Genomic DNA, 23,238 nt, shown 5'->3' with positions numbered 1-23,238 from the left:
TGGAGACACAGTCAAGATGAGCTCTGTCTGGCCTGTAAAGTGCAATAAATTGATCATTGCAGCATAATTAACTGGAAGCCACAATTATCACAATTATTATCAATTATTTTTTTCTTTTGTGTGGCAAAATATAAAAAACAAAAATGTTATAATATTGTATAAAGAGAGAAACAAACACACATGCACATACAGGACAAGCATACAAACATAAAGGATGATAAAGGATTAGCATACAGTCTTATACTGTGATCATCTCTTGTGTTTTGTTCTACAGACGGTGGCGGTACAGTTCACCGCCCCCAGCCGTTACCTCCATCAACTATGCACCAGAGCAGTCTGTCCAGCACTGACAGCAGCTCGGCCTATGGTCTGACCTCCAACCGCCATGGCTTCTCCAGCTACTCCGACTCCTTTATGAGCTCTGCACCTAATAACCATGTCAACTCCGTCAGCAACGGACTCTCCCCACAGGTAACACCTGCTGGACTGCTGTGATATTTATACACCACGATGTGCCCTCAAAGTAACATTAGCCCAGTCATGAAGTCAAGTAGATAGAATAAAACATTTAGACAGTTACATATCAGTGTGATCCCAGCAAGAACCTCTGTTATTTAGGACAGTCACTTTAATGTCTCTGTGTTCAGTGCAGAGAACACACAGATTTTAGTACTGTAAGCATTCTGGTTTTCATTTGTAGCCTGAGTACTATCCACCAATCACATTTGGGCTTTGGTTGCATGCAGGAGAGAAAAAGAGGCACATTGGCTGGATTGCAATCTCAGAACCATCTGACAGTGATTTTTTTTATTTATCTGTACTGATATGGATATATGTGTTTATAGAGATGAATGAAACTGCTACTCAGACTGTAAACAATGACAAGAGAAAGTCTTGGTCAACATATCCATCATGCTGTTATGATAATGTTGTGAGAAACCCCACTTATGATTGATGAAAGGAAAAGCAGAATGGTACTGAATGGTTTGACAGGTAGGAGGTCATTCAACATGTCCTGGTGTTATGTGGCCCACTGAATATGCACAGTAGTGTTCGCTTGGGTTCTGGAGGTGTGGTTAATTGTGCATGGTTGGTGGGGTCTGTGCTTGGTGGTGGGGCCCAATGTGATGTCTTTTCATGGGACCCAAAATCCCTGGTGGCCCCCCCTAGCTGTGATCTTCCAGTAGTCAGTCATTTCTCAGAATGAAGATGATATATTTGCAGGTTTGAAGTCTTACTGGAAATGTCAGGCTGGAAGGAGATTTAGTTGTGCAATATGGTTTAGGGGAAGGGTTTTGATTGGCTGTCAGTGTTTCAATCGTTCATCTGAAAGTGATCCCAACGATATCATCTAAACAGTCATTGTCTTTATAGTTATGACGTGGACTCTACCATCCAGTTAAACTATATATTCATAGTGATGATTGTATTGCATTAGCAGAGCCTGCAGTACCACTTAAGACTCCTCTCATCCCTCCCACAGCCTTTTCTCCCTTATGAAATCGGGGAAAAGGTACAGAAGCATCTGCTCCAGAACAACAAGACTGCTTAACAGTTTGTTCCCCCAAGCAGTCAGGCTTCTGAACCTGAAAATAAATGAACTGCCACTGAAATGACTGAAGTGAAGCACTTGCACTTTGGAGAAGTCACTTTATTATTATTTGATTCTTAGCTTATTTATTTATAATACTTATTTTAGAAAATCTTGCAATGTCTTGCCTTGTATCCTCTTTTTATTTATTCTCTCGGTTTTATTTTAAGCAAAACATTATTTTGTTTTTATGTATGCAAATGCATGAGAATGACCATTAAAGTGAGTCTGAGTCTGAGTCTGAATCTGTAGTTGTAGTTGTTGTTGTAGAGGGTTCTCTCAGCTAGCCAGCAGGTTCTGAGATGACTCTTTCTCTAACCTTGGCCATGCACACATATTAGACAGCGACAGTTTTTGGACATTAAAACATTGCCAGTGAACAAAATGCAGGCTTTTACAGAATCATCTAATGTCAGTGTTCCTGTGTGGTAACAGGGTTAGTTTATCATGCAGTGCAGAGTCATTAGTCCATGTAAACACAGCTTGTTTCATTCACAAAGAGTTGGCCTTCTCCTGTCCTGCTCTTTGAACAATAACCATTCCAAACCAGACTGGACTTGTGTGTGTGTGGCAGAATATCAATGCATCACTGGCTGAAGATGAAATTTGATGCAGTTAGTCACAAACAGCGGACAGTGAAAAAACCCACAACATCCTCCTAACGTGCAGTAAATAAGATTGAAATGATGTTTATAAAGAGTTCAAATTCAAACACCACATTTGTCTGCAATTACTCTATTTTTACATATTTTATTGGCAGTTTTTATTCTGCTTTTTCGGCGCCAGTTGACTTTCCTTTCCTCCTGTTTTTTCTTTGATGAGAAGAGAGACGTGAGGATTTGGTGACAAAAAAGAGATTTGCCGTTGTTGCTGGAGAGTTGGTGATAACAGAGCTCTTTCTACAGCTCATATGTTTATTAATCGTTGTGTCGAGGCTTAATGCTACAAAAAGAAACCTGCATATGTATCAAGAGCCATGGCCGCCTTCTCCATGCCTAAACAACACAGCACTGGTTTACATTAGGGATTACCACACTTCGGGAATCCACTATATACATACATTCTTATTATTATTCTCCACTTAGATGTTTGACTTTGTGTTTTAGATGTGCTATTCAATTTACCTCCACATAAAATGAAATAAAAACCAGTGTTAGTAAGTAAAAGTACTGCACCATTTGGATAATTAAAAACTGTCTATATCCATTGTAGTCAATGAGTGGCTGAAGTTTTGGTCTCATAGAAATCAACAGACACTTTCTATGTTCTCTGGTGATGTTCAGTCAGAACTTCACAGCAGACACCTTCAGATCTGAGTTGTCCTGGACTCTCTGTATTTAGTCTTGTCCTGGAATGGATTCATAGAGCATATTCCACCTCTTTTTTTTGTGTGGCTGTATGGTTAGCTTTGTAGTTCTTGCTGAATGCTCCTGTACTGTTTACCTCAGTGAAATCATCAATAAATGACACTCCATACTTAAAGGTAATAAATCAATAGCAAGTAGTGTGGAAAACATCTCCCATCAAACGATCCCCGCTATCGATCCTTTATACCCAGGGCTAGAAAGTATGACTATTTGTATGGACTTCACAGCCAATCAACACAAGCATTCTTCAGTTAATTAATATGAATACTGTGAAAACTTTTACAATGCATTTAGATGTGGAGGAGCTGTGACATTTTAGGCAGTTTAATGCTTCTTTTCACATAACAGAAGCTCCATATAGGACAGACGTGCTGCTATGCTTTGACTCATGAGCTGTTCCTTCTTCTTCACCATGTAAATGATATTCTGCTTATCCACAACACTCTACCACATAGTTTGATTTATAGTTTTCTTGTGTTCACCTGCTTCCAATTTTTGGTGTTTGGTGTCAAACCAACTACCTTTAATATCTATATCTTCTAACCTTGCACGTTCACGTCTTTACTCCTCATATTGACAAACCACTCATGCATCAATACAAACAATAACAATGTTATTTTCAATTCTATTTCAACTTGTGTATCTAAAATAAAGTGTGTATCATGGCCCACATCAGCTGCTCTTCCTGTAGTTCTAATAAGGCTGTTCCTGCCAAGACCAGCTCAAACATAAGAGGGCTTTTAATTTGAAATAGATACAGGAAGTGGCAGCATTTGGCCAGCCAGTATAACCTTATCACTCAGGTACACAGTCACTCAGTCAGTGATGATAAGTTTAGTTCAAACTAAATCTTTATTCAACCATTGTGAAAAACTCATGATGCTGAGATGATGTCAGCTGGACGGTTACTAGTCTTGCTTTTGATTGGTTAGGATAAACTAACCCGCCTCCAATTATAAATCAGTTTACATGAACAAATTGTCAAGCAATTCTGATTGTCAGTCTATATTAAATGATACTAGACACAGTATTTCAATATGAACATTTCAGTTACTGCATTCATATACAGTGGCTTATATGATGCAGTGACCGTCATACATTGTGTTTATAACTTTGATGATACTGAGAAGCAAATTTAAAGGTTTGAAGAGATTAAAATCTAGCTGCTCTGCCAGGACTATTTTGGGGGAGTGTGTTCCTCTGCTGCAGCACCTCCTACGTATAGATCAAATCTTCAAATGATCCTTCATCATCATGTATCGTGTTTCTCATTTTCTACCCTTTTATTTGTTTCAAATGGTAAAATTTGAGAAGGCTGCACCAGATTTCAGACATATGTATGAGCTTAAGGCAGGAGTGCTGTTATATGTATATATACTGTTAGGACAGAACACATCATAGGAGTTCACTGTGGAGGAAATCCCATCAAATCAAAATCAATACAGCTCCGGTAAATTCATTTGATTGAAATGGTATTCATCCCTGACATGAAATGCATCTGCAGTGAATGCTGCTGCGTTCTGTGTTTATTGTCCTCTCAGTCTATTCTCAATGGCTGTGAGTTCCAGCTCAAGCTTTTCCATTATGGGTTCACTGCTGTTGACCCTTTCATCATGTTCCCAGGCATTTACATGCGATAACAATGTAGGGCGAATTTCCTTAGATCCCACTTCAAATTTGCAGGGAGACCATATGCTGTACGTCTGACAGGCAATAATTCAATTTGAAACAGCTATATTGCATTTGGAATGTAATTCACACAAGCCGTTTCCTCTGAAATTGAATGGGAAAGAATTAGAGGCTGACTTTCATGTGGAGATGGAGAGTGCAGCCAATTCCAAGTCTTATTGACAGAAAGACAAAATGACAGTATGAAATGCCATCTCTGTGACGGCACTGCATGAGTAAATAGAAAGCCTTTTCACAGCTTCATCATCAGTGTTGTTACAACCTCCCTCCTGCCTCAAAAAGCCTGAAAAAAATACAGCCTTTTTTACATTTTTTTTATTTATTTCAACCACACTTTTTGACAAATTCCCATAAATCTATTTTGCTTTTGAGCCTTCTAAGTGGTGAGGAATTTTTTTTCCCACTCAGACAGCCAGTGATGCTGGATCACTAATCCCTTTTTGTCAGGTCAGACAACTTAGTGACCTGGCACTGAAGATGAAACTATTACTTTCCACAGTGACCCCAACACATCAATGCATGACACCAGGAAAAGAAGAACACATTTCTCCTCTCGCACTCTCATTTCCTCCCTAGTTTGTTGTGAGAGGAAGATTTAGCCTGCTTTGGAATGGTGGAGCTCTCTGGCTCGCTATTTGATGTCGGGGTGAGGGAGAGAGAGAGAGAGAGAGAGAGAGAGAGAGAGAGAGAGAGAGAGGGGGAGAGAGAGCGGGCAAGTAAGGATAGAATAGAGTGGCTTTCAGTGTAGGGGGATCAGAGCTGCTTTGGTTCTCCAGCTCTGTCTCTTTGATCCATATCCCCAGGCCTGCCTGCCTGCCTCGCTAACTCAGGCCTCTGCTCGTGATTCCTGACAACTGTCGGCCTGAGATAAGGAGGTGGGGGTGTGGGGATGTGGTGATGTGGGGGTGGGGGGGTGGGGGGGGGGGGGGGGTGGGCCTCTTCTCACACTGCCCACCACCCCCTGCACCACTACAACATACAGTACATGTCCATTAACACAGTAACCAATTTTTAAAAATCAATGACCGAATGTGTTGAATTATAATCAAGAAGCCTGGGCACACAGAGAGCTGCAAGACACTGGGGGGGGGGGGGAGGCGTAAAAAAAAATTGGGTTGTGACATCTCTCTACCTCAAGCCCCTCCCCCATACAAAAAAATAAAAACACCCCCAATTCCTGTGCCCTTCCTCCTGCAGCCCCTCAACTCCCAGTGTGTTGACACGGCTGTGTTTCACCTGAATGTCAATGAGTGCAGAGCCTAATATTAGTCTCAGCTGCTATTAAAATGTGTAGTATTAAGCCCTTTGACTGGGCACGCTGTCAACTGGCACACTCCCATGTCAACAAATCAAAAAGGATGAGCGCATATATTTACATCATTCCCATACTGAGGAGTAGGGTGGGGGTTTGGGGGGGGTTGGAGGGAGGTTGCTGTTAATTATAAATCATCTGAAAAACAGACTCTGCTTCAGTTTGGCAAGAAGCAAAGCAAGGAGCTTTATTGTAGATAAATAAATAAAAGAGAAGACCTACTCAAGAAAGATGGCAGAAAGCAGAGGAATTTAAATCATATCCACTAATGGGATGTTTTTTCTCCTCTCCTGGAAACTAAATGGAGCTCTGGGTTTGTAGAAATGTGTTAAAGCACCTCTGGATGAAACTTCAATCTGCTGCTTCATTTATGTCATCAGTTTATATATGTCACGATAGAGAATATCTGATTCTGATTGACCAGAGGGAAAATGTCTTAGTTTAGCATTCATCATTGATTTGAGCTGTTAGTAGACTTCAGCTAACCACGTTTCTTTATCCTACCTGGATTTTTCTCACCATTTTTCACACATCCACATGTTCCCACTCCTCTTTCTTCTCCTGCCCTACACCCCCTACACCCCCACCACCATCAATAGGAAGCTGCATTATACACTGGCTGTGGACAAATGGAAGCATTATGTAAATGTAAGGCCATATGTGTACGGGTGTCACATCCTCTCTACAGATGATGTGTGCTGCTGCTGCATTCACAATTAAACAGACAAATATATGGGAATGTGATTTACATTCATCGTGTGTGACTAACACAACGCTGCAGGATGAAAAGGTCTAAAGCAGAGCACATAATGTGACGATTCTCAGCTCTACTTCCACTGAGCATATAGACACATCATATATTCACTGCTTTCCTCTACAGCGTCTGGTGGAGGCCTGTGCACACTATACTATATATACATACTATATACTGTAGGTGTTTATTACTAGAGTAGAAAAGGATTGATGTCCTTAGATATGAGGTAGAATATGGAGCTTTGTTTTTGATTTTTAATTAAAAAAATGAACTCAGAAGAAGAATATCCTCTGAAATAAATACGACTTTACAAAATACTGACAACACTAAATACAAAAAAGTCCGTCTGGTCACTCCATTCTAACCTACCATCAGAGTATTAAACATATCATTTGAAAGGAATGACATGGTGTAAAATGATACCTGAATGAATGTGGTGGCACTGGTCATCATGTAATGATACATATTGAAAGAGATCATCTGAGAGGTCAGAGTGTCAGTAAATGTGATCATTATCTGTCTGTTAAACAGAAGACATTACACTAGATCAAAGGTCATCCAACCTTCCTCAGCAGATGTCACTAATATGGACCAGTGATGCTAGATAACATGTCAGGATGTTACCACAATGATTATCTTCTGGAGACTGGCATTCATACAATATCACAATTTTAAAAACAGGCACAAATTCTCAAATTATAAGTCATGTGATGTGCATGAATTACATTAAGCACATCCCCTGAACCAGTCAATGATGCTCTCATAGTGGTTTATAAGGCTATTAAATAAGACATATCAAACTAACAGTGCAGGATCAGGACCACGCTGCCTATCTTACATCTCTGAAGGAATTCATCTAATATACTGTCAATAATATTAGACACACACACACAAACACACACACACACACAAATCAAGTATAGATATTTGCACTGCACAGTGTGTCAGTCTGAAAGCACATTTCTGTGTGTGTGTGTGTGTGTGTGTGAAGCATTCAGGACCCAGCTGCCTGCTGTTTCCAGCAGCGCTCTGCCTGTCAGCCTCCAGCTGAGAGCCATCTCTCTGTTTATTTACATGTCATTATAGTAAGGAAGAGCAGATATTAACAGTGTCAGCTGCTGTTTGACCTGACATCCCTCAGTGAGCAGACTCCCTGCTGCTAGAGCAAACAGCTCCTGCTCGCTTCCATCATCTGCTTTGACCCCAGCCTGCTCTGATAAAGAGCCACTTGGCCCCAAATCATTAAAGGTTAGCAGTTAGTTTGGAGTAGATGTAGAGGAGGTGGAGGAGGGTGTGTGTGCATGTGTGTGATGGGGTGGTGTTAGTGAGGAGCAGAGGGTGTAAAATAAGAAGATGAATATTCTCCCTATAAGCTGTAAGAGTAGAAGTGTAACCCCCTCTTGGATGTGAGCCATGTAGAGAGATTTAACCCTTGCAGGAGCAGGAACATTGAACTACTCATTGTTCTCACATAAAGGAAATGTCTAAATGTGGATGTACTGGTACACTAAATAGTTACCTGGAAAGCATGTATTAGAACCTATTGAAAACATTTCAGCCGTGGTTGAGTCTATTGTTGCTGAGGATGGGGTTATTGTGGATTTTCTATAGAGGTCTAATTAAAGCACATATTGTAATAGTTTCTTGTTACATTTCAACAACAGTAACTGGAGACTTTTACTGTGTTTAACTACAGTCATGCACTGACCAATTAAAAATAGATTAAAGACAACAATCTAAATCAATTTGACTAAATCAATTTGACTATTAATGATGTTTTATCATTATTCTGTCTTTTATTTAAAAAAAAACATTTTAAAATTATTTAAAATTTTAAAAAGAGTATAACTATAACATTAAAAAAATGTCTGCCTATCATATGTCTTGAAACTGAAAGTTCCCATTTTGTGAATTTGAATTTTTTCAATCTATAAGTTGTTGTAAAATAAATAAAGTCTCACCTGCAGGAGCTCTGATTGGTCAGATATTATATGTTGGCAAAAGCCAGCTGTTTTGTATTATTTTATTTTTATTTTTCAAAAACAATAGCTTTTTAAAATCAATGAAGTTATCAGTTAATTACAGTATGATTAAACACTGTCTCTAATTATTGTGGCAGCAGTCTCAGAGTTTCTCTATTTAACAGTGACAGCGTTCTTATTCTCTCATCAATTACAATCATCTCTGCTTTGCTGTTATAAAAAAGCAGGAAAGCCAGAGGTTAGGCCATTTAAGCCTTGATTTTAATGTGAAACATATGACACTTGAGATCTGCAAATTTGACTTTGTCTGAAAGCCCAGGAACATGTGAGTAAGTAGAGGTTGAGTTGAGGCTGCTGAATGATTAGCTGGTTACAATGACAGTAGTAAAACATCTCAGGTTATCATCCAGTTTATATAGTGGATATAGGATATATGTATTTTAGTTCAGTCAGGCTCAGGATGTTTTATTCATTGTTACAGCGCTACATATTTAAACATGTCCTCCTCATAACGAAATTGTTATGAATGACATTTGATTTATTTTTTCATGATTGATGGGGGAGTTGGGATTTTCAGGATTATGGCCTCTGACGAAAAAAATAAAACACATGTGCTTGAAGGGAAATAGCATTAGCTGATCTCATAATCACCTCTGATTGCATCAGATATTCAGCATTCAACACTGACATGCTCCATGTGCTTTGCAATTACTGTCTGACTTACAATTCCATGGAAGACAGTGATAGATGGTGTAGAACGCCAGCACCATCTTCACATCAGCCTTAATCCCAGCTGCTGCTCCCGCCCACTACACAGGCTCAACCTGACACTTTAGGCTAAATCACAATGAGGCAACATCATATGCTTTAGATGCTAATAACACTTATGTGCTGAAGAAAGTTAACATCAAGAGTAAATGAACTCTCACTGTCACACACACACACACACACACACACACACTGATGATACTGTTATTTGAAACTATGAAATATCTGAGGAAAATGTAGCATCTGATATTTTTCAATCAATCAATCAAACTTTATTTTATATAGCAGCTTTCATACAGGCTGGTGTAGTTCAAAGTGCTTTGACAAGCTGATAAAAAGACAGAAAAGGAATAAAACAATGAGAGAACAAAAACAACGAACAAATTAAAAGACAAAAACTGAGACAAATGCATGCAAGAGAAAAATAAGGATGATTAAAATGTTTAGAAAATTTAAATAAAATGAAAACTAAGAAAGAATAAGAGGAAAAGCTAAATTAGACTAAAAACGAGGTTCAAATAGATTAAAAAGACAAAAGAGAAGTAAAACTAAGTTTAAAACATATTAAAAGACAAAAAACGAGTACAATTAATAATCAGATAAAACTTCTAGAATGATAATAATAAAATTTAAACATCATTTAAAACATTTAAAACATCAAAACAAATACAATACAACCATTTTTAATCTAAAGTAAGACTGGGCAGGTAGGTTTTGACTTTACGTTGAAAAATGTCAACACTTCCACCTGTTCAGTTTTTGGATAAGATCCCTTTAATTTGGTTATCAAAGAATAGTAATCATGATGTGTAGTGAGTCAGATGTTTTCCAGTGTGACTCAAACACATCTTTGACAGTTCTCTGCTGCTGTTACTCATAATAGCATATTAGTCCTGGTATTACACTTACATCCTGATGATAGAATGACCTGCCCTCCTCACACACATGTTCCCTTTCACACACATCCTGTTGGGTTAGTGTCCCTGAGATAATCCATCATTGAAACCTTTTCTCCTGTAAAAGTGAAATAAATCCCATATTTGTGTAGCTTGTCTATCAGTCACCTGTCCAGCATGTTTCATATGTGACAGTAGTAATTTTTCATAGACTGTATTTATTTATCACAGTAAAAACATCAGAAGGTCCATCCATAGTTTTTACACTCATTAGTAAGTGATGGAAGTAGTTTTGTGTATAAAATAGAAAGGATGTGGAGAGAGAGTTTTAAAGCATGTTTACTGTCACACCTCCACATACCTGACCAATCACTGTGTGAAGTGGGTGACAAAAACATTAACAAGAATTGTAACTTTGAGATTCGCACCATCAGACTGGTGTGAAGGGAGGAGGTTTCAATAAGCCTCTGCAATAATGTGACAAGCATCTTCTACTTTGATCCTACACTACCTGATGTAGCTCTCATAATAAGGCCCCAAAATCCCCAACAGTCTTTTAGGTCACCATGTTGGAATTCAGCTGGCTCAGAAGTGTGTGATCTTAACAGCTGAGCAGACACATGTGTTGGTGCTATGGCCACTAAAATAAATCATTGCATGCTTTTTGTTTTGTTGATAGTTTGTGATGAGATACTAACGTGACACACCAGACGGTTTGTTTCACAGAACCATCTGGAAACTGTTTTAGAACGTTGAAAAAATAGTTGACAGGTGATTGGATGAACCACCTGTCTATCACCTTCTATTACCATCTAACCTTGAGAGCCAGCTGGATTCACAAGATCACACTAGAACCCTCATAGGATGCTGATTGGTCCAAACCACTGATGGTTCTGAGCACATTACCAGTGTAGGGGAGTAATGGTGTTATGTCATTTAATTACAGTCTAGATGTAAGTGTAATGTGTTCCAGTTACTGAGAAACAATGTGTCATTAAATGACACTTACTGATGAAGATGTTGATGATTATAAAAGGAGGTTCCATCTGAAGTCACCTTTAAGATTTAAGATTTTCCTCATTTTTTATATTTATCATGTTACTGAATACATATATTGCTGTTTTTAATTTTTTGAAATCAATATATTTTTATATTTAGTAAATAAATCATGACGTGGGTTTATTTGGAGCTTAAATGGAGTCACAGTACCAATTAAGCTCATGTCACACTTTTGACTTTTCTCATCAAATATCTTTATTTTATATTCCAAAATCTACATGAACTAATGAATACATTTTAAATGAGAGATACATCTTCTTTATAAGAAATGATCTCTCTTATAAATCATGTCAGTATCCATGAAAAACAGCTGAACTTAGATTTTGGTGCTTAATGAGTTTCACTAAAATTAGAAAAATCATCAAATGTAATAAGTTACATGACTTTGATGAAGTCATTGAAATAGTTTTAAATAGAGTAACTAGTAAACTGTAATCTATTACATTTCCAAAGTATCTTTCCCAACCCTGCACGTAACCTGTATGATTTGTATAATATTGTAGTAGTCCCATTCCTCTGTCATCAGTGTGGTGATGTAGTTACCATTAGTGATGCTGTGAACTGGAACAGCCTCAGTTGAATGAACTACATTTCAATATAACAACACATTTTACAATTTTGGAACCACAACCAAACAATATACAAGGCTTAAAGCTGTAATATAACACTGTAGCTTGAGACATCACACTTCAAAATGCTGTGTACATTTAGAAAATGCTCCAAAATCTGCTAAATCTTGAGCCTCACATTTGATTAAAAAGACAAACAGGGATATAGATACTGTTTTGATGGGTCATGAGAGATTGGAAGATCAAAAACAGATACAGTAAATGATTGAAAGAGTGTTTTAGTACCAGCTGAGTGTGTTTTAAGTAGTAGTTTAATAGTAATAGACTGGAATGTGGGAGATGGTAGTGTGTGGAACAGAGATAACTGTGGCACATCTGCACACCTCTGTCCTCCTCTCATCTCTTCATCTTTTAAACACTCCTCACACTGTTTGACCTGGAGGTTTATCACCTCATCTACCTTCTGTCTATCTCTGTCTGGGCTTTTTTTTCATCACTTTTCACTGGCTTTCATCTGGTCAGTGAGAAGATCACCTTGACTCACATATAGCACATCTGTACTCACTCTATTCATCATCTGTACAATTTCATTCTGTATCTACAAGAAGTCAAGTTATTGATTATGTCTGGTGTATGGTCAGATACACATTAATACAACAGCTGACAGGAGTGATATTAGTGATATTAGTCTTTTGGAGAATGCCAATATGGTTGTTAGTGATTTAAAACATATTTATATCAATAAATACACTGTGTGTATATATTGTGTATATATCTTATATATACACAATATATACATAAACACACATTGATTTGCAGTGATCCTTTAAATGTGGTCAAACACTTGTGCCAAACATATGCAATAAGATAAGGTAAGGTAAGGTACACTTTATTGATTGATTCAAAATTGACAAATAGTAGCCTTTGTAATGGTGAAATGACAAAAAAAAATAAAAATATACAATACACAATCTCTAAAATAATCATATTATTATATCATATTAACATATTAAACTTAGATTAAGTAAAGGGATTAAATAAACATAAAATGTAAAATATATATTGGCACATATCAGACACCATACTGTACATGCGGATACTAAAATATCTGTAGTGGACCAACATCAGGATAATATTGTCTGACTGATATATTGGTCAGGCTCTACCTCATACAGTATATACTCAAAATGAACATCATCTGTACTGTAACATGTCATCAGCATCATTTTACTCACCAGGCTCATTGCTGAGATCTGGGAGATACATCAGAAGCAGAAGTCACAGTTAAACAGTGAAGTGCACAATCTCAATACAACCCACCTTTTCATTTCTCACTTATAAACTAGTCCTGTATGGAAGTAACCCAATATTATTACTGCAAAGTAAGTTATGCTTGAAGTTACATAACTGGTGTAACAGCTACATTACTGCATATTTAGTTAATTTAGGTATATTATTTTCAAACCTGTTGCAGTGTCTCAATTATGAGTCAGGTGAATTATAACCCATTCATTCTGACACTGTGATGGAAGTCAAACCTACATCAAGGGCCTTTCTATATGAGTAAACCATTGTTTAACTGATAATGCTACCAGGAATTATGATGATACTGATGACAAATCAACAAAAAGAGAGAGACAGAAGAAGAGAAAGAGAGAGCATTGAGTCAGATACTTTTATATGCAGATAATTGAATGTAATTCAGATCAAATGGCTCCAACAAGTAGACTCCTCACACACAGGTGTGTCTGCTGTCTGAGAGGAGTGTGACTGGATGTGCACACATTTAGACTTGTTTAGTCACTGTGTGTTTGTCACAGAGAAATGCATGCTGGGAATGTTTAAGAAGCCCTGCATTAACTGCTGTAAGTAACAACTATCAGCTGCAGAAAAAAACCAAGAACAGAAAGCAACAAACAAAACAAAGCTTGGTAGTTAGCAAATCTCCTGCTGGGCTGATGCACAGGGAGATCACATGATTGGATCACTGGTTTATCTTTCATCTTATATCTGCACAATCACATTCTATGATGTGGTCCTTTGGCCCACACGCTTCCCTCTCTCAAGCTGAAACACAGAGACAGAATGAATGATGATGTATTCAGAAGCAGAGCAAAAGTAAGGGAGTGAAAAAAGGCAAAGAAGGCACAGAGAAAGTGCTGGAGAAAAATGTAAATGTTTGGAGCTGGAGGCAGAAAAATGTTCTAAAGTCCCAAACATGTTTGCTGCAGTAGCTGCACCACCACCTAATCTGTAGCAGGTGCAAAAGTCTGAGCTGAGTGATGAAGGAGGAAGAGAGAGACTGAGGGACAGAGAACCAGATATTTAAGAGGAAGCAGTAACAATACATACAGACAAACATCAGAATCCAGAAACAGCTCACCTCTAATACTAGTTTCCTCATACTGCTTCATACTACCATTGCTGGGTTATAGGAGGATAACCAGCACTAAGTATCAGGAAAACTTGCTGCTGAACACTCTGTATACTTACCTATATACTTATAGTGTGGTATCCATGCGGTCATAAAAATGAAAATATTGTGCTGAAGAGACTTTCTATGGATCTAACACACTTATGAAGTCTGTGTGTGTGTTTATACGTTCATGTAACTATAGCAGTGAATAAAGATTCAGATGTAAATGATCTATTTGAATCACTTATTAACTGGTAGACGTATTTAAGCCAGTTAGTCAGTGTACAAATAAAAATAAATAGATAAATAAAAACAAGAATAACAATAAATTGAATTAAACAATAAACATAATCAACACAATAAATAAACAATAATCTCTATAAACACATTCTCATAAACAACACAAATGAAACATTACGTGTTGGAAAAGAAATAAGTGTACATTTATTTATTCCTACCATTTTTTTTCAATTACTCATCCATAAACTCATGTTTGAATCAGAAAAAAGAGGAAAAAAGGGAGTTCTTTATTTAGTTGTGTAACAGAATGGTTTCAACATCACAGGAGCTTCATTAAGGCAGAAACATCTGGTACTATCAACACTGGAAATAAACTATATTTTATCACATAATAGAAACAGAGCTATCACAATAACATCAGAATATCAATATCATATCAAATAAATAAGCTCAGAATGATACAGTCACATCATAAGGGCCAGTTAGAACGTTGTTTATAAGGTAAAATAAGATATTCCTTTATTAGTCCCACAATGGGAACATTTGCATTATTACAGCAGCAAAGTAGACAGTAAAAAAATAGAAGAGCATCAATACAAATAATAAGAACAATAAATTATAAGTACGAAAGCAATTGAAAAGGCAATAGCATTAAAAATATAATGAAAATAATTGTGACATTATGTACAAGAGTAATAATGGGTTTATTGTTTATTAAGAAGGATTTCTAATCTATTTCCTCATTCTGTATACTAGATACACACATATACATTCAATATAGTAAAGTATCACAACATTAAACTATTCCTTTGACAAATGACTGGAACACCACTTAGCACAGAACATTAGAGCACTAAGTTCACATTGACTAGCAGCACTTTAAGTTAAAGAAAGCAAATAAAGCAGTTGAAGTGAGTATGAGCTGCTGTGAGCTCAGGCCTGAGAGTATGAACACTAAACAGCTCAGTTAGTTGTTCAGTGAGCACACAGCTCCTCTCTGTCACTGGGAGGAACCCCGGTGCTTTCTCGTATTATGGTTGTCCAAATATTTCACCCGGTGATCCAAGTGCCTTTAATTGATGTCAGTGAGTTTATGCTAAATATGAAGATTTGAATAAATTCCACTTTCAAGCAACACAATGGGCCGCTCTGCAGTGACAGGCCACCTCCTTGTTGGCCTGAAAAGAAGTGTCAGGCTGCTGGAAACCCCCCCCCTCAACCCCCTCACCTCCTCGCCCATGTCACGCTCTGACACCTCCTGGGGTCCTTGAGGCTCTACCCCTCTCCCCCCTCTCCATGTTTCCTACCTATGCCTCTCTATCACTCCTTCTCTCTCTCTCTCTCTTCTCTTTGAATGTGTAGCACCATTAACAGGCCTGCCAGCTTTTTGAGGCCCCTTAATCACTGAAAAACTAACAGACAGGAAGCAGTTCAAAAGTAAAGACAACATGGAAAGGAGGTTTTTATGTTGTTTTTTTTTGTGTGTGTGTAGTTTTTTTTTAAATACATTATTTTCTATTTGGTGAAGCAATAATAAGAGCTCAGAAGTGGTTTCAATGGGCTTTCCCACCATCCATTCTTAATACAGGTGAATACACTGAGACACAAAGTCACATACTGATGTATGTGAGTAGATGCTGAGGTGCTTTCTGGTTTTCTTGCAGTGTTTAGTGAGAATGTTGTGTTTTGGCTCATGATGCTGTCAATATTATACAATCAGTGAGACTCATCACATACATTTAGTGACATAACTGTGTGCTGTTTGATGTATTGAGGGTTGTTTGTTTTGGCGCTCATATTAACCCTTACATAGTGTTTGAGCAGTTTTAATATGTGGCAGCTGTAAAAACACTTTTATTCTGAAATTTTGTGGCCCAAAATGCACAAAAATGTTATACTTTTGTATAGATGCTGCTAATGTTTGTCCATTGAGTCTGTTGTGGGTCAAATTATCTCTGTATCTATTGACATGTGTTTTAGTGAAATGAATAGTTCATAGTTTTAATAAGGCTGATGGCTCTAATGGTTCTACAATAAACCCCACACTTCATTTTCACTTGACATAAAATACATTTCCATCATTATGTCTATGTTATATTTTCATGTCTTAGGTCAAATAGGACATGATATAGTGTGATAGTAGATGTTTAGTGGTGTAAAAGCTAAAAAATACACTCTCTCTGCTCTCTGAAACATGAATCAAGGTTTAATCACATTTATTGATCAGTCAGATCACACTGTGAGGGTGTAGACTATGAACAGTATGTGAGGGTTAATCTCTTTCCTGTTTACTGTAACTAATTCAACTAACTGTAGTGAGAGACAGTGTGTGGCAGATTTTTTTCAACTTCCTCCTACACACCTGCCTTCTTTTCTCCTGTATCATTTTGACCAAACAATATAGTATCTTTAGCTGTAGTTATTGTTGTGTAGTGTAATAAATAGTGTGTGACAGTATGTGTTCCTGTGTGTTTTTACAGGTGATGAGCATCCTGAGTAACACCAGTGGAGTCTCCTCACAGCCTCAGCACGACTTCTCCATCTCACCGCTCCACAGCGCCTTGGATTCCTCTCCATCCAACGCCATCTCAGCCAGCTGCAGCCAGCGTTCTGCCGACGCCTCCATTAAGACGGTGGACAGCCTCCCCTCGTCTCAGTCCTACTGCCCCCCCACGTACAGCACCACCAGTTACAGCGTGGACCCCACCGTGGCAGCCGGCTACCAGTACAGTCAGTACGGCCAGAGTAAGTCCTGCTGCTTCCAGGATCACTTTACACTCTATCATGACTTCACACAGTTCAAGTAGAGTATGAAACATAACTATATTACTACTCTTCATTTAAAAAAATACATACCCAAGTGCATCCCAGCTCACAACTAAACTGTGTCAGCTTGCACTCAGCCACCTGGGCACACTGCACCTGACTGCATCATGTGCTGACATTCATAAAGACTTTTTTCTGGAAGTGCACCATGAGCAGAATGACTTCATGCGCTGTTGCATTTGAAATTGTGCAATCTCAGGGTCCTCATGGATCCTTCAAAAGTCTTAAAATGTCTTTTTTATTCAAGGTCTAATAAAGTCTCAAAATGTCTGGAATTGTACGAGGTCAAGGTATTACATTTGATGTGAGCTGGGGCAGAGTGAATGTTATTATTGTTATTTATCATTATTATCATTATTTTCTGATTATTTTTTCAGTCAAAAATAATCAGCAGTTGGAACTAGAATGAAAGTAACCATTAGTTACAGTCCTAAATGAGTTTAAATGAGCTCCATTTCAACCCACTACAACTGTCAAATCCTACTTTTGCATTATTGTCTCATAATATAATATGTATGAGTACAGCAGTCACATGATAAACTTACAACATGGTAATGCATACTATTACTGAAGACATTAGGATCTAAATACGTCCTTCACCACTGTTTGCTGAGCAGTTTTATTACAAGAACATTTTATACAGAATAAATACATAAAGTTAACTATATATAAATGATAACATAACTTAGTGTTGTTCTTATTATTATAGTATCAGAAATAAGTTTGCTAGTTCTCACCTCTTAAACTCAGAACTGTGTATACAGTCGTCTAATTAATCCTATTCTTTTTCAGCAGCATTGGTATTAAAAGGTGTTAAAAGTCATTACATTTGCACCAAAGAAATGTGCAGATGCCTTTAAGGAAAACAAGTATTCTATGTTTACCACTACCCATCATTGTAGATATTATGGACATAAGCAACCCAACCCTAGTGACAAACAACAACTTTGATATTAGATTCTGCAAAACCCCAAATCTAACAATATGTTCCAAACTAAGGGTTCAGCTTCACAATCACATCATAATATCACAAGATATTTCTACAACAATGATAACTGTCAGAGCTACCACTCTGTGCTCTGATTTAAATAGACCTGCTGTGCTGAAGGTAGTCAGCTGATCAATGAAGGATCAATGAACTTTAGTACAGACAGTACTGAGTGAAACATGTCTGCTGTCCTTCAGCCTCTACTCTTCACAACCTGGAAGAACTCTGGATGTTTTCTCTTTTATCACCAAGCTGTCACATGTTATCACTATAATGTAAAGAAAGCACCATGAGTCACTTCCTGTTCCTGTTGCTCAGTATATACTACATGATGGAATGTGACACACTACAACAAGCAACAAGATTAATGTTAGAGAAAGACTTCTTCCATCCACACCTCTGCTTCCTGCTTTGTCAGCATTCACACTGAACATCTGCACTGGATGTAAATCATGAGGTCATTCTTGAGGAAACTGGGCTACCACACATCCCTCTGGACATTTAAGGATAACTTCAGTTTGCTACAACTTGGGTCTTAATTGTTTAGTTTTTTTAACAATGTACTCTTCAAAATAAGATGAGATTTTCCTTTAAAATGTGCATCTGTCTGATGATAATCAACGTTACAGCAGTAATATGTTTAAAAAATGTTACTTTAAGAAAATGTCTCTGATGCCATAAATGATCCCCTCCACCCCCAACCCCACCCCCCTCCTGCAGACTGACTTAACTTCAGACATTTGACTCTTCACTTGTTCTAATTCAGGAAGCACCTGACAGATTAAAGTGCATACTGTCAAAATAGCTGAGTTGTGTGAGTGTATGTGTTTGTGTGTGTGTGTGTGTGTGTGTGTGTGTGTGTGTGTGTGTGTGTGTGAGAATGCATGTTTGTGCGTGTGCATGTGTGTTAGTGTGTGTTATCAAGCTCTATCTTGGAGGCAGAAGACTCTCAGTGTGACTGCTCAACAGGGATTTAAGGTATAAATCTGGTTGACAGGAAAAAAACAGCTTCCTTGAGAGGGCCTCACTAAACCCCTGTGCACACGCACAAACACACACACACACACACACGCACACACACACACACACACACTGCTCCCCCACTAGTTGTCTGGGTGACTGGCACCTTGGCAGACAGACCTGCCCACCCATAGGTGCTCTTCTTTCTCCCAGTGCTCAGAACAGAGTGACAGCTTCCTTTCTGTGCACACTAGCATCCTAACTGACATGCCATACTTATCTCCACCCCTCCACCACCACCCACCACCCACTGCACCCCTCCGATAGCCACAACACACACGCACACACACACACACACACACCATGTCACATCACATCTGCTGTCAGCCCTCCTCTCTCTATAAAAGAGAAGTTATCACTAGGTGAACAAGGGAGGGCCTACATCCAGTGTGCTGAGCTTTAATGCCAGCTTTCAAAGAACCGACCGTCTGTCTGTCTGTCTGTCTGTCTGTCTGTCTGTCTGTCTGTCTGTCTGTCTGTCTGTCTGTCTGTCTGTCTGTCTGTCTGTCTGTCTGTCTGTCTGCCTGCCTGCTTCCTTTTCTCTGTGTGTCAGACATGCTGTTCTCTTGTCAGTCACAGATCAGACAAACAATTCAACAACACAATACATGTTAAAGGATAAGCCTTTAAATATTATAATATACTTTCTTCTTATTGTCAATCTCATGTTTGGATGCAAATCAACAATCCAGTATTGTGTGTGTGTGTGTGTGTGTGTGTGTGTGTGTGTGTGTGTGTGTGTGTGTGTGTGTGTGTGTGTGTGTATCAAAGCCTGATATATCTTACTTCTCTGTGATATAGAGCTGCATTGTTGTCCAAAAACTCAATTAAAACACATCATTTTTTTTAAAACTTGCCCTGTCTCCTGGAAATGACATTGACATTGATATACTACTGAGATGTTGGATCTTAGACTGTGACAAAAAAAGCGAAATACAAACAAAAAATACGATCATATTTATTCTTTAACAAACTGCAAACATAATATGAATGTAATGTGTGAAATGGTGGGTCAGTAGATGAATGATGGTGAGTGGATGGATAAATGTGTAGTGTTGTATGGTGTAAATGAAAGAGAGATAGTGATGAAGTGAGAGAGAAAGGAAGGGGGTTAGCTTATTCTAAATGTCTAAATGAATTCTGGATGGACTAGCTAGGTGCACACACTTACACTAATAGTCTGTGCTTACCTGGAGCTGATGGGAGAAACACACACAAATCAGCCCAGAAACAGGGCACATACCTAAGGGCCATGGAAAAGCCAGAGGGCCGTCATATGCTGTAGTATTTAAATGAGTGAATGTAAGTGACAGGGTTGTAAAAACACATCAGAGTGTTATGTTCCTTCATCACCATGAAAACACACACACACATACACTAATCCCATACACACCATCCTTCTGCCAGAAACACTCACCACAGCACCAAATATGGATTCATCTGCTACTGAAAATAGTCTCCACAAACACACCTTTTCTTCCAGTTTGAGTAACATGTGCTTACTACTAAAGCGATCAGCTGGTTTAGAAAATGATTGAGCTTTTTAATAAATGAAACTATATATTTGTGAGTTGTATTTTTAAAGATTAAAGAGCTTCGTACTGAGAGCTACAGAATTGGAAAGTCAGAAAGTATTAGACTAACACAACAGCATTATCCTTTGACACTTCTCATGTTCAAATGCAACACAGTATGTATTACAGATGTATGTGTTTTGTTTATTTATTGTATTTTATTTGTATTTTTTGTATTTATTTTTTTTATTATTAATATTTTTTGGTTTAAATTCTAGTGGGGATCCCAAAACTTATGACCAAAAGATATAAATAAACTTTTAAAAAAGGCTCCAAAAATATTTCCATTTGATTTAATGGAACACTTATAAAAAGCTGGCATCTGCTGTGTGAATATATCACTCTGTGTAAACATCATACAGCTTTAATTCAAAATAAAAGACTAAACTCCCTCCTGTCTCGTGTCCTCTGCAGCTGCTGTGGATTACCTGGCTAAGAACGTCGGCCTGTCCAGCCAGCGCAGGATGAAGCTGGCCGATCACTCAGCTGTTCTGGGACTGCTGCAGGTGGAGACCGGCCAGGCTTACTAGTACTCACCTATAACATATTTAAAACAACATGGCACCTGGTCACCAGCACAACCCACACCTCCTGCTACCATCCATACAAATCTCCCAGTGAGCGTGTCAGTGTGTGTGTGTGTGTGTGTGTGTGTGTGTGTGTGTGCGCGTGTGTGTGCGTGTGTGTGTGTGTGTGTGTGTCATAGATCAGGTCTGATATTTAGCTTTTTTATACCTTATTTCATGTTCTCCACTGTTTAAGGAGTGACTCACTGAGCTGTCCAGTGTTCAGCATTCCCCGTGGGACCAACTCCACCACCACAATTTCCAAAGTTAGGAACATTGTGAAGTGTGTTTTTTTACATTTTTATTTGTTGTTCATATGGCATCAAACATTGTACACAGCCACAGTGTATCCCACTTCACTGGATATCTGTTAACTAGCGATAGAAACAATTATAATGTGAACCCTGAGAATAGAATAGAATAGATCTTTATTGTCATTGTCACCAGGTACAACGAAATTAAAAGTGCTCTCCAGTCAATCCATTTAGACTGAGCCTTACCCCCGCTATCCAAAATCAGTGTCAGAGCGATGATGTCATGCTGTTTACATGTTAGGAGGACAAACAAGTGATTTCAGGTGGTTTTGGTGGTTTCTGAAACAAAAGGAAACCATCTAAATCCCTCCTTCTCCTTCTGTGATCAGCAAACAGTTGACTTAAACATCAGTATTCTATACTTCTATGAGTGTCGACCAAGTAGCATCAAAACATCTCAAACGATACCTGCAATCCATCCTTTTTGTACACTGAGCTGGAAAATATGACTATTTGGATGGACTTGCTCACAGCCAATCAACACAAGCCTTAAATATGAATAATTTGAAGACTTTTGAAATGCATTTGTGTAAAAATCTAATCATTTAGATGTGGAGGAGTGGTTTAGTGCTTCTATTCACATGATGGGTATTAAATGAAGTACTCAGTTGGTATCAGTATCACTTTAAGAGTACTTGGATTGGTATTGACATTTTTTATATGATACCCAGCTCTATTAAACATTATAGTCTTCCTGTAATGATGCATTCAGATTGAACATTAATCACAGTTGGTTTTTTCTAAAGCTGAAACAGTTTTAACCCACATGGACACATTTTACCTCAATTCCTGACACCAACAGTGAATTCACATCTGTTTGCATACATTGAAACTGTTGATTCAACATTAAATACAATTGTGCACTATTAAAATTCCTTTCAGTCTGAACAAACCTTAATGGAACCACGTCTTTGTTCATCTCTTTAGTCCTTTTTGCAGTTTTACTCTCAGACACTCTCATGACTGCTTCTGAGCACTGAAGCATCACTGGTGGGTTAAACCTCTGGAAGTCAACAAAAACTGGATTTTCAGCATCTTTTTAAAAAGTTTTTAAGAGTTTTCTAATCACCTTGAGAGGAATATATTCTGGGGAAATACTTTCGATTTGAACTTTATAGATACTGAATATCAGCATTGGCATTGGCAGATATTGGCAGCTTAAAAAGACAAAACAATCTATCAGCCTATAGAAATGTGTGTGTGTGTGTGTGTGTGTGTGTGTGTGTCAGGGAGATGAACACCTCTTTAGCAGACCAATATGGATTCATCCAGCCATTCCTGAAGAGAGTTTGTGTTGTGACGCTGCA

The 23,238-nt window shown here is 38.1% G+C and overlaps 1 protein-coding gene across 3 annotated transcripts in view; it reads left to right on the top strand.

Moving 5' to 3' along the window:
• Positions 1-21,639, top strand: part of LOC128356877 (paired box protein Pax-7-like) — a 58,194-nt gene extending 36,555 nt beyond the window's left edge. For 2 of the 3 annotated variants that reach the window (XM_053317052.1, XM_053317050.1), the window contains exons 7-9: positions 275-471; positions 17,124-17,388; positions 21,466-21,639. In XM_053317052.1, the coding sequence (XP_053173027.1) occupies positions 275-471; positions 17,124-17,388; positions 21,466-21,581 (578 nt within the window). In that variant the 3' untranslated portion in view covers positions 21,582-21,639. Of the gene's footprint in view, positions 1-274; positions 472-17,123; positions 17,389-21,459 lie in introns of all 3 variants that reach the window. The other variant, XM_053317049.1, reaches the window with a different exon arrangement.
• The last annotated feature ends 1,599 nt before the right edge of the window (positions 21,640-23,238 follow it).

Source organism: Scomber japonicus, chromosome 4, assembly GCF_027409825.1.
Source record: "Scomber japonicus isolate fScoJap1 chromosome 4, fScoJap1.pri, whole genome shotgun sequence".
Classification (NCBI taxonomy): domain Eukaryota; kingdom Metazoa; phylum Chordata; class Actinopteri; order Scombriformes; family Scombridae; genus Scomber; species Scomber japonicus.
This window is presented reverse-complemented; position numbering and strand designations above follow the sequence as displayed.